Source organism: Motacilla alba, chromosome 5 (assembly GCF_015832195.1).
Source record: "Motacilla alba alba isolate MOTALB_02 chromosome 5, Motacilla_alba_V1.0_pri, whole genome shotgun sequence".
Taxonomy (NCBI): Eukaryota; Metazoa; Chordata; class Aves; order Passeriformes; family Motacillidae; genus Motacilla; species Motacilla alba.
This window is the reverse complement of record NC_052020.1, coordinates 45,816,944-45,829,620: the sequence shown is the minus strand read 5'-3', so window position 1 is coordinate 45,829,620 and position 12,677 is coordinate 45,816,944. Positions and strand designations below refer to the sequence as shown.

Genomic DNA, 12,677 nt, shown 5'->3' with positions numbered 1-12,677 from the left:
AAGTCAGTTTGGTGAGGATGACTTGGAAAGGGCCAATAAAAATTACTTGGAAAGACAAATGTTTTCTTGTCAGTTCTATTCTCAAACATCAGCTACTCTCCCACCCCACCAAAAATCCCTTACCAGCTACAACAGTAAAATCAGCTTCAACATCACAAGCTATAACATCTCCATTTTTTATGTGCTTCTTTACAGCATCTTTTACTTTGCCCATGCCCAATTCATTTCCTCCATCTCCAACACCTATATAAAAGAGAAAAAGACAAAATTAGTATGAACACAGCACATAATTGACATCCCTTTAGAAAACATCCAGTTTATTCCCCACAGTTGCTGTGATAGTTCATAGCTCCATATGAGATGGTTTATCCTTTTTCATCCACAGCACCTAAAAACAGAAGACTATGAATGAAATAGCAGAAAGAATCATCTATTACATGCCAACCTCTAAGTTTATCATGCAATCTACACTGTACATTGCGTGCATACAAAAGAAATCAAAGTTACAAGTGGTTGTGAACTGCAGACAGAATCTAGACAGTGAACTTGGCTTATGGAAGGCCTTACATGAGTGTTCTATATAATGTGTTATCACAAGTACATCAGTACAAATAAAGAAAGAAGATAGAAAATTAAACCCAAATCAAACTGAGAAATCAGCCAACAATTCTATGATAAAAGCAAGCACAGAAAACTTTGTCTTGTTACAAGCTTTAATTAAAAAAACAGAATAGAAATAACAATTATTGCAGAAAGACAAACAAAAATACACATAAAGATTTGGGCAGAAGCAGGCCTGACTGCACTGCCCATCTGTTTGATACAGACCACTAACGTGCTGCAGTAACCAAAAAGAGCCCAGCCCTATATACTACCACTGTTTTCATTTTCCACAGTCACTTACCAAAAAAATAGCTAGTCTTTATTTATTTCAATTTTCTTATATATTGGATGTGGGACCTTGATTTTTGTTGCACAAATAGAAATACTGTGTATTTATTTTAGTGCTTTTAGTGAAATCAGTGGGATCTATGCAATTTCAGGAAAATTCTAGGCAACCTGATATTTAGGACATAATGTTGTCAGATGTAATTTAGATACCTGGAGATGAGGGTAACATATTAACTAGCAATTTACATAAAAGCTGGATAGTACCTCTAGTCTCTGACCAATATATTTTAAAGCATATTAAAATTATTTATTATTTATAATTATTAATTAATTATTATTACTATTGAATTGGAAATTCAAATTTCTCTTTCATCTATTAGTCTGAATGACATCTTTTTCTATTTGAAGGTTTTACAGAAAAATCCCTGACCATGTCTGTGAAACAGAAGAGTGAAGAGCTCCAAGTCCTCACTGCGATGTATCAGATTTGAATTTGAAATGTGACTGTGCTCTAATGCACGGTATGCGTTACAGAAGAGAAATTACAATATTTATAATTTACACTTCAAGGCCTGAAAAACTGGTAAATTTAACACTTTTAGTAACTGCATAAATATCTCATGCGTCTGTAGCAAATTTCTTCTTTAACTGAAATGGAAAGTTATTTCTCAGCAGCAATTTTTATTTGATTCCTTAAGTCTATCCAGTCAAGTAGGGCGTAACTGAGCGACACACAGCTTACATAAAAGGATTTGCCATGGAACAGCTACTCTTTTTTGTCTGCCTTAATAATCTGCTCACATTTATTTCACCATTGGGAGTTAATGGTGCTTTCAAAAATCTCTTCATTGGTAGTACTTCTCAAACAGGTATTGATATAATCCTGGTGCTTCTATCCTCATATATAAATATGAAAGTTCTACTGCTTTGTAAGAATCACACACAATGTTCTGCTATTTCTTATATGCAAAATTAAAATTTTTGCTCTAAACATTCTTTAAAAGGGCTGAGATGAATTCTTGACCCATGATAATAACCAACAGTTTCTTTAATTGAAATATATCCATTGCTCAGGGCTTTTTCTATCTGCCCTGCTTTGCTTTTCCTGTCTTTGTGGGAGTCCTGTCACCAGGATGGCTGCACAATGAGTAGATCTATTGCTGTGGATGGATCCCATTTGTGTGACACTGGGAGGAAAGGAACGCCCCACTAAAAAGTCTCCTGTCCCATCTGTTTCCTTCTTCCTCCACACATTGCCAGAGAACTGTACTTTACTGTAGATCTCCAGAGTGAAATTCACCTGTGCAAACGCAGCCATCCGTGCATGAGCCAGTCAGCTATGCTGCTTTTAAAGTCAGCAGAGAGAAACACTCCCTTCACACATTCAGCTCATCTCACCCTAAGGCACACATCTCAAATATAGATGTCTGAAAATAGGCAAGATGAATCCTCTTCTAAAGGCCCAATTTCTTTCCAGGCAAAGGAAAAATAGTTCTGCTGGATCTTCCAAGCAAGTTCCCACTGACTACATTGTTTTCTGAAACTACATTCACGAAATACACAGGAGACGTCAGTCTTCTGTGTTAAAAATCTACATATAATAATAATAAAAATATACAAAGTATGAAAGGAAAATGTGTGACCCCATTTTTTCATGCAGTACTTTGGAAAGCTTTTCATTAGCTCTTATATAAATAGCATATAGCTATGTCAATTGTATGACAGCTGAAAAAAATAATCTGTGGTTCCAGTAACATTTCTTAATTTTTTATTTCAGACTTATGTGGAAAATGAGTCCCTTCCAAACTCAGTCTTTCATGTCTTCTTACTCTGTGAATTCCTCCAGGCTGCTCCTCACTCCCTGAGTTTTTAGGATGTCAGTACCCATACAATTGCAGGCACTGCTCATGCTTTGTCTGTGGTCAAACTACCAGATCAGATTTTTTGAAAAAACCACAGATCCTGTTTTAAATGCAACACTTGACAGGAATTAATCACCATGTAACAAATGTTCTAACATTTCCCCTCTCCACCTACTGACACAGTGCTTCTTGCCACAGAGCACACTATATAAAGAATTTCTGTAGGCTGAAAACTTGATCTTTCTGTTATTCTAGCCTATAAGGTTATTCAAGTACTCCACCCTAATTCTGTACAATATTTGCATTTGTTCTGGAACTAGTCATACACCTCCAAATTCCTACTGACCATAAAGAAAGTTGAAGACGGCCCCACCAGAAAAAAAAAAATATCCTCATCAGTAGGAACACGTTGCTATCAGTAGTGGGAGACAAAACACAAAGGCCACAGTGGCCGAGTTAAACTACACCTGGCAGAAACACATTGGAAAACCCAACATCCAACCCAAGAAATTGCTACCCAATCAAAATAACAGACACAAAAATTAATGTGATAAGCAAAACAAGAAATGTTAACTAGATAACAGACAATGTAAGAAACAATTACATTGCTTTCTTGTAAATAGCCAGTTAGTTCTCCGGAGCAGAATATCCACTGACACAAATGCCATGGAAGAACAGAGCAGATCCCTTCATTGTCCTTTAAAGCCTCTGACTCGTTAAACGATTTCCTATGCAGAAATCTCTTTAGATAAAGTTCACAGCACTGAGACACAGTGAATCTGAGTAACTGCTTTTCTTCTTTTTCACAAGCCTGTGGTATTTTTTATTAATGACATTTCCTAGAGTATTTGAATATTTAGAGAATGTTTGAAACAAACTACATTCTCAGCTGGCAGAACATTCCAAACTCCAGCAAATGAATAATATACTTTGAGCTGCTGTGGGAGATATTTGAAGAGATTAGGGTATTTTTACTAAAGGAATCAGGTTGTGATGTTATGTAAGTAGCTGAAGAGATCAAATTCTTGTATCAACAACCTAAAATCAGGGACAGGAGTTGAAACTAACACCAGCAGATGAAGCTCTGAGGCATTTTGCTAGACATCTTTGCAAAACAGAGATTTTCCTATATAATACTTGTTCAATCAATCTTTGTCCTCTGTTGAGACTGCCAAGACAGTGTCATCTAGAGTGCTCCCTTCTGAATGTTGGAAGGTGCATCTTATGAATAGGAAAAAACCCAAATTAAATCTAAATACAAAGTATTGCAAATTTTACCATAATAACACATATCAGTGAAGTTCCTCTGCTACACAGCTTTTAAATGATACCAATAGAGTGGAATCAGACTATGCATTATCTCTGCAGGAGCTCCCTAAATTCTGTGGAAGCATTTGAAAAACAACAAAACTGAGAAGCCAAAGTTCCCATGCTTTTGGCAATACTTAGGAGTGAGTCTACAGCACTCTAAGAAGAAAAAAAGCTAAATCAGCAGATGTGTTCTGAAGTGACAGAAATCAGTCTGGCATGGGTACTTATTTCTAATTTGATTTTAATATTTACAGAGATTATATATCTCCAAAACTCTCATTTGGGCCACGCATGGCAGCAGGAAGCATCTGACTGTACAAGGATGTTGTACAATGGTCTATGCCATATTTTTTCCAAACCAGCTATAAATAAGTTTTCAAGAAAAAAAAAGTTTGTTGCCTAAAGAGAGGAGCAGAATGTTGACAAAAGCATTCTCATTCGAAGTATTAGCAAAGGCCAAAGTTGTTTTGGTGGGAAGGACAAGGCATTCCTGTCAAGATTCTTACTGTATGCATGGATTTTGTTGGAGAAGGCACTACTTTAATAGATGCAAATATGTAATCCCTGCTAAAGACAATATAAACAAAGATTCTATCCAGATTGCTGTTTTAACTTAGGTGTAACAATCATAAAACCAACACTTCAAAAAGGAACGTTACCATCCAACAACCATTTATATTCTATGTTGCCTTCAACACAAAAAATACAGAATAAAGTCACTATTAAAAACTGCACTCAGAGTGTATGTACAAATCCAATCCCATCAAACAGCTGTAGCCTGAAAGCCACTCAGCACCTGCCTCCTGCTCCCTTCACTACCAGTAAGAGTTCCTGCTCTGAGCTTCTCTTGCTTCTGAGAACATCACACAAACTCACACTTACCTGTCGTTGTGATTCCTGGAATGGTTTGTGCAGCTAAAAATAGTTCATCTATGGGATCCACAAGATGCTTAATGTTAACTTTCCTGGCATTGTAATAATTGCCATCAGCAGCCATCCCAGCACGCTCTATTGCTACCAGGTGATCAAATCTGGTTAGAGGTGAGTGAAAAAACAGAGGGAAGAAGTCAAAGCTGTGATTTTCACATGAAAAATACTTCTGTTGGCTGCTTGTGCTTGGTTCTACTTTTTCACCCTTTGGGATTCAAGGTAAAAGTTGGATGCTGTTTTGTTATTTCTGACTGTAGTTGTCTATGGGTTTGTTTTTTTTTTTTTTTCCAAAGGTTAGTTTAGGGGTTAATAGCTTTAGTGCAGGTCCCCCAAACCACATTTGCTACCAAGAAATTGAGAAGTTCCTACAGTCCTCCTAGCCAGCAATCCTTTGGGTCAGCCATCTGGCCTGGCTCTGTTTCACATTAAAGCAGACAGTATCTTGTAAAATTTTAGTCTCTGTAAGTGCATTCAAAGAAAGCAAAAAAGTGGAAAATTAATGAGCATCTAAATCCTTGTTAGTGCAAATATATTCTCTGCTTAAAGTACATTGCTTGGCAAATGTTCATCTGTTTCTAGTTAGGCAATGTTTGGGTCTTTAGATTTGGAGGATTTATTTTTAAGTCCATGGCTGTTTTGCTGGTTATGAAAGTAGACAGATGTACTGCAGCTGTCCTACATTTTAAGGAGAACTATAGTACTCAGTTCTGCCCCTGTATGTTAGAATTAAGTTATTTTGCTTCTGTTTCTCTGATTTTACTGTTAAGAGGTTGTTAATTCTGCTGAATTACTTAATGTTCTTGTGGGTGGGTATCTACAGTGATTCCAGAGACCTTTAGCAGGTTAGTTGTCTACTTTAAAAAAATACTTACTTCAGCCTTTTGGGACTAAGGGACCAATTTAAATATAATCTGCCTGTACTTTAATTAAGCATAGCTATAAAAGACATTTTTGAAACAATACATAAAAAATGAAGACAGTATCATGCATACTGTTACAGTACATACTAATGTGGGGAAAGAAATGGGAATTCAGTAGGTTAGTGAAGCAAATACCAGGGTGAAAGACCTTTTTATTTAAGAATGCAAACTGAGGGCAACTATATTAAAATACTTTACAAGGAAAGATCAATAAAAATGAGCAATGTATGCCTACTTCAGGGAAATATAAGGTTCATGCTAAGTAATGAAATGAGCATACAGCTACTTAGCAAATTCTCCAGTGCATTAACCCTAATCCCACCATTACAAACACATGACATTTCATTAAGTCAGATCAGATTCCCTAGCTGTCAGACTACAGCTAAAGCTCTGGAAAATGCACACTTTCCACAGCAGTCTTCTTAGCTCTTTCACTGACTTTGATATAATAATTTTTGATCTTCTCACTGATTTAAAAATTGATAAAATAATATATAGTGTGTGTATATATATTCATACAATAACAGCTGAAAATATTTTAGAAAATTTTGGAAAGAACTATTGATATATGAAGAATTGTTTCTTTTTTGTACTCCAGAAGTGCATAATTGCAGAGTAATGTGGAATTCTGTACTCTGTGTATGCTCCAGTAACAGTGTTTGGCTTCAAAGTTTGTTCTGTGCATTCAAAGTCTTAAGGATTTACTTGCAGCCATTGTGCCTTATTAGACCATGGTCCTTATTTTTATTATAATTTTGCACAGTAGAGGTGTGACCCATTCTCAAAAACTGAATACACACACCTAGGTCTTCCAGGATTCCCATTCTCACACAAAAACATTAAAGCTGAATTGGAACTTTCCCTTTGATAACTCAATAGAGGGATGGGCTTCTTCAGGATTCCTAGAGGAAAGCAAAATGAAATTCAGATACTACATACTTTACAAACTTTTTTTTTTTTTAATGTATCTTTGAGTAACTTAAAAAAAGAAAGCAAAATTGCTAGAACAGTAAGAATTAAAGGTCTTTACACAGTTCTTGGTGAGCTCCCTATACCCTTACTTTGATTTAAACTTGTTTAGATGTAAATGCTGTTAAATGGGACCTTGAAGTAGAAAACAGATCTACAAGAATAAGAACAGATATCCAGAATTTATCACAAGCAACTCATCCAGAATCAGTACCCAGCTATGTACACATTAACTTGATGCCAGCTAGGTTAACAAAATGTCATCGTAGCAATGATGAGCAGAGCTTAGAGGATGAATTCTTATTCATTCTCTGGGGAAAAAAATGTCCCGGACTAAGCGACAGATTAAAACTGAAGCAAACCTTGGCTCAAATTAGCAAGCTAAAAAACTGAAAACCCCAAGTTTCTTACCTAGTCGAACAGCTTCTTCAATAATCTTTTTATTCAGATCCATGGCTCTCTGATCTGTAACTATGGCAACCTGTTTCTCCAAGGCCTGCAGCATGGCTGCGATGGCGAGGGCTCCCGGGGGGCCGTCGTTCTCCTCGGGTGGCTGGTGGCTGAAGTGGGTGGGGAATCCCGTGGTTATGAGCACGGAGCCCGCGTGGGACATGGCCAGGCAGGCGCGCAGCAGCTCGCCCTGGCGCTGCAGGTGCCCGATGCCCCGCTCTCCTGGACACGAGGGTTAAAGAGAGCAGGACACTTCAATCTATCACTCTCCTTTTCAAGTTTCCCTCTGGGTGAAAGCACATACTATAGTGATATAAAATAGGTTAAAAGAGAGAAAAACCTCTGGTCAAGGCAGGAATTGGGGTAATTTCCTCAGGAAACCTAAGAAGATCTAGGATATGAGTAATGAAGATAATGGGCCATGCTTCCAGGTTAAGAATGTCAGCTTTTGAAAATTATTACACCTAGCATTTCTAGGTATAAGTGTAAATAGCTTTTTCTGAGAGCTTATTGCACATTGTTTCCTTTCCTTAGGCCCTCTGATTTCCTTTGACAGTCCTGCTAGACCATGTTTAGCTACTGAAGCTAGATTGCAACTCAAGCATCCCAGCCCTAAGAGAAGTTCTGATGCAGACTTCAGATGTATGAACTGATCCTTTGTCTCTATTTAAGTCCATCCCCTTCGGGAAGAGCTAATTCCCAAATAAATTCCACTTAATGAAATTATTAACCTCAGAAGTGAAGTTTCAGAGACATTGTAAGTTTCCTGGGGACTTCATAAACTCAGTTAATACAGTGGTGTCCAGGTGACTACTAGAAGTTCTTGTAACACTTCATGTAGCAGAGAACCATGCTATCAGACCTTGAGAAATAGGTGAATATTAACAGGAGTCTCTTCTCATGGGTCAGTCCCTAAATAGGCAACACTATTATCTGTGTATGGCTTTCATTGTTCAAACACTTCCTATCCCATGTCACTTGGAAAAAAGTTCACAGCTCGGTTCTTTCGATTTGCTAGTACTCAAGAAAACCATGAGCACCAGCATGCTGTGCTTATAGAGGTAACTCTTCACCAGTGTTTTCCAGTCTCCTCACAGATTCATCCTTCTTGCTCCCCTGACCCCCACATTTTCCTCCTTTTGTCCTCAATTTCCCCTTTGGCATTTCTCCCTCTGTTCCTCCTAAATAACACACAGGCAATACACAGATAATGGACAGAGAAAAAAGTTCAGAAAACTTAAAGTTAACATAAGCAGAATACAAGTCTCTGAGAAGTGGAGTATATTAACTGAGACAAAGTACTGTACTCTCCTTTAGCAATAAAATGAGCTAACTTTTAAGTTAGGTCCTGTATTTCTGCAGAGCATGGCATCGTGCCAAGCCAGCTCCAGAGAGTGGGAAAGGAGAGGCCTTGTGAGTAAAAATAAACAGACCCAAATGTATGCACACAGCCCAAACCCAGAGCTTGGGAGTTCTGGGCGTAAGCTGTTTTCCACTACTGCCTACAGAGGATTTCAGAAAATTTATGGCACACTGAGCTCAGACTACAGCAGCCAGAGGGGACTAACTCAGTGTGTATTTTAGGAATGGCTGCACTACTCAGTGTGCCTTTACTCCCCTCTCTTCCTTGCACACACGGGCAGCCCCACTGCTCAACCTTCTGCGGTGACCTGGTCGCTTTGGTCCATCATACAACACCTCAGTGATGGATATGTCAGCAGAAACTAATGTAATTCCACCCATCAGAAAGTGGTGTCTGAAAAACACATGCAACTACTAGAATTCTCTGGTAGGACCACAGTAGTCGTGGATATTTGTAAAGAAATGTGCTATTTACTCCACAGTGAATACCTGTGTTGCTGTTACCAGCAAGCTGAGGTGCCCTGTACTTCACACACCAATTTCAGTTTTACTCAGTTCTTATTCCCTGTGGACTCTCCAGTCTGCTTCTGTGTACTTTGGGAGCACAGAGTCATCAAGATCAGACACTCCATTGTCCACAATGAATGAATTTGGCCGGACTCTGATATTAACTACAGTAACAGAAAATATAAGACCTAGTTATATAAACTCACTGTATTCCATAAAGAAGTCTTAAAATCACCTTTAGATTCTTACTGTGTTCTTGAATTTAAAATACCTAAAAAGGCCAGATAGGTGGTATCTACCCCATTACAAATCCATTAAAGGGAGACGGTTTTTGTTTATACCTGGATCTATTCCAATTAGGGTTTCTAGAGTCTTTATCTTTTGGGCTGCTTCTGCTGACACAATGCTGAAATGCAGAGGATCTTGAGAGATGCAGTGGACCTGTGGGACTCCTCCTGAGGATCTGACATTGCCTTTCTCTAGGTCAGTAATGAGCGTGCCGTCAGGAGAATGAGTAAAAGCTAACGGAGCTCCTAAAATGAATGAAAAAACTTCAGTTAAATGTTATTATTGCAATGTAACAAATTATAGGGATGAAAAAATTTCAAAAAGCAACTTAATATAACAACAGAGTCCCTGCCTGATGACACTTACAAAAACAGGTGCTATTTTAAGTTACATTGGAGCAATTAATACACTTTGAGAAAGAAATGTACACATGTACATCTGAAAATTTTTTCTCTTTTAAAAAGCTCATGTGGGTTGAGATCAGTTTTTTCCACAATGTCCTCTTTGGTCTAAACTTGAGGCAACCTAAGAATGGAACTCTGGTACCCTTCCAAAAGGTCTGTTGTGATGGCATTTGTCTTCCCAAGTCACCATGACCTGTGATGGGGCCCTGGTCTCCTGGAGATGGCTGAACACCAGCCTTCCCATGGGAAGCAGTGAATTAATTCCCTATTTTGCTCTGTTTGCATGCATGGCTTTTGCTTTCCCTACAAAACTGTCTTTATCTCAATGCAAGAGTTTTCCAGTTTTTACTCTTCCAATTCTCTCCCTGACCCTGGAGAGATCCTGGCTGGGGTTACACCATGGCAATGTAAACTGGCAAGGAGTAATGACAAAAGTGGACCAGTAAGCGTTAGCAAAGGGAATACGAGTAGCCTCTAAAACCCTGGAGAAAAATAAGCTTCTTTAGACCTGACAGCATAGTGGCTTCCTAAACTGAAAATATTTCCTGTCTTTATACTGACTCCAAAAGTCTGAATCTAGGTAACACTTGATTCGGCAGATTTGGAACATTGTTAGGTAAATCATAACTGGTATACTTAAACAAACAAAACTGTCTTTGTTAGGAGGGTGAAAGTGGAGAAGATGTTTCTTTACTAAGTACATATGTGCTTGGTTTGAGCTACATCTTTTGGCACTCTATGGCCAGTGGTTTAAAGCACCTGGGGAACATTGTTGTTGAGGTTTACTATCCCTCACCAAACACTGTGAGCAGACAGTTTTTTGTGACCAGCTAGCAGATTCATCTAAAGTATGGGTACTGGTGGGGTAGCAGATTTCAGATGTCCTAGCTGAGAAAGTAGCACAGCACAAAATGAAAACTATCAAAAAAGTTCCTAGAATGTACTAATGACAACTGGTTTTAATATAGAAAATGGAGAAATACAGAAAAGTGAAAGTCTGTTCCAAGCAAGGGCAGGATACACAGCCACTTGTGCAACACATTGGAGAGACATTTACAAATTTTTTCTCTTTTTTCCCTACAACAAGAATGTACAAGGAAGATGAATAGGTTTGCTGAAGAGCCCAGGAAAGAGTAGGATTTTCAGCAAGGATTTGGGACTGGAGAAAAGAGATTGTATGTAAGAAAGAGCAAGAAGACTCTCCTTAGAGCTGAACATACTGGAGCAGGTGTTGAGAGAAGTTCAGATAAACATCTATAGGAAACAACAAGGATATTGCAAGGACAGAAGGACAAAACAGATGACCTCCCAGGGTTCTCCCAGATATATTGCCTATGATGTTTAAGCTTCTTTTTCAGTAAGAATGAAAACACAGTATTTCATTTCACACTAGTGACTTAGAGAAGTATATAATACTGTTTCCATGGTTTTGTTGCATTTTCTTCCCTTTGTGCTCATATATGCATAAATGACTGCACACAGTGCAGAAAAACTGTACAGAAGAAAAAGTTTCACTTATGTAAAATGTGTCACATTAACTTAATTTTGGAGAAAACTAAAAGCTCAACATTCTCCATGAGACACTTCAGAACCCTTTTCCATGTCAATCAATTTGCTAGCTCTTGACAATATTTTGGAAAGATTTCTGGCTTCTCTCTTTTTATTCCTTCTTTTTTTTTCTTTTTCCTTTACTATTGCTTTACTTCAGTGTAGTACAAAATAGTATTTTAAAAGCAAGAAGCTTAAAAATTAATGCCTTTAAAATTTTTGGTTTTTATAATGCTAAAAAAGATGTTTTGATGTTGCCAGAGCCATAGATTTAACATTTAAAATACAGAAAAGTGGTGAAATTTCAGTGAGAATTTTCTTTAAAGTAGACCTGTATTTCACACCAGAAACTCTCCTGCCAAAGGCTTTTTGTTGTTTGGGGTGTTTTTTATCTTCTCCAAAAATCAAGCCTGCTAATCAGCCAATTCAGTATCCTTTTTTAAAAAGGTAAAATAAAACGGAGAGAGAGAGAAAAGAGATTGAGGGATAATTTAAAGAGAGTCTCTAAGCAGCACATACGGCAGTTGATAATTGCTTCTACTCCTGTTACTCCTGAGGCCCAAAACACTGGAATGTCACCAGGGTGAAGGTGAACTGGATCTCCATAGTCTGGTTTAGAAAGATCTTGTATTCCCAGCAGACCTGGAATTGATGAAAAATGAAATCATGAGCGATTCTAATTAAGCAGTAATACTGCAAAGCTGGGGGGGGTGGACCCCAAACATCAATCAATGGCACTGAGTTAAGAGTTCAAGAGTGTCAAGTCCCCCTAAAGTGGAACATTTAGTTTGTCTTTGGCTGCACATCCTCAGAGCCTGAACTGACTTGATTTCCCTTTTTTTGTACTCGATAACACCAGGAAAAATGTATTTACCTTATTTTTGCAACAAAATGCAGTTTAGACATCTATGCTGATTTTTCAAGATGATATAAATCTTCTGGATCAACAGAAGAACTCTATTCATAGCACTGGCAAACAAGAATAAATTATTGCAATGCAAAATGAGTTCCTTCTAGAACACATTTTCTACTGTGTTAACTTCCTACATTTTTTTCACTAGAGAAATGATCAATCTCTCTTTTCCTCTCTGTCTTAGATAAATACATCTCACTCTTAGCTGCCTTTCATTTAATTGTCTTTTGCTTTATTCTAACACCTACTTGTAATAATCTGGGTCATTCTAAGCACTTGCTATCTTCCCTTAGCTTGAAATTCTTCAGATGCTTTATTATAC

General features: G+C 37.8%; 1 protein-coding gene across 8 annotated transcripts in view; it reads right to left on the bottom strand.

The window, feature by feature from the left end:
* The window catches only part of DGLUCY (D-glutamate cyclase), a 47,584-nt gene that overhangs the window by 6,346 nt on the left and 28,561 nt on the right, over positions 1 to 12,677 (bottom strand). For all 8 annotated transcript variants that reach the window (XM_038138155.1, XM_038138156.1, XM_038138157.1 and 5 more), the window contains 6 exons: positions 11,962 to 12,084; positions 9,544 to 9,735; positions 7,295 to 7,555; positions 6,717 to 6,816; positions 4,947 to 5,095; positions 124 to 243 (listed from right to left, as the gene is read on the bottom strand). In XM_038138155.1, coding sequence (XP_037994083.1) covers positions 124 to 243; positions 4,947 to 5,095; positions 6,717 to 6,816; positions 7,295 to 7,555; positions 9,544 to 9,735; positions 11,962 to 12,084 — 945 coding nt within the window. The remainder of the gene's footprint in view (positions 1 to 123; positions 244 to 4,946; positions 5,096 to 6,716; positions 6,817 to 7,294; positions 7,556 to 9,543; positions 9,736 to 11,961; positions 12,085 to 12,677) is intronic.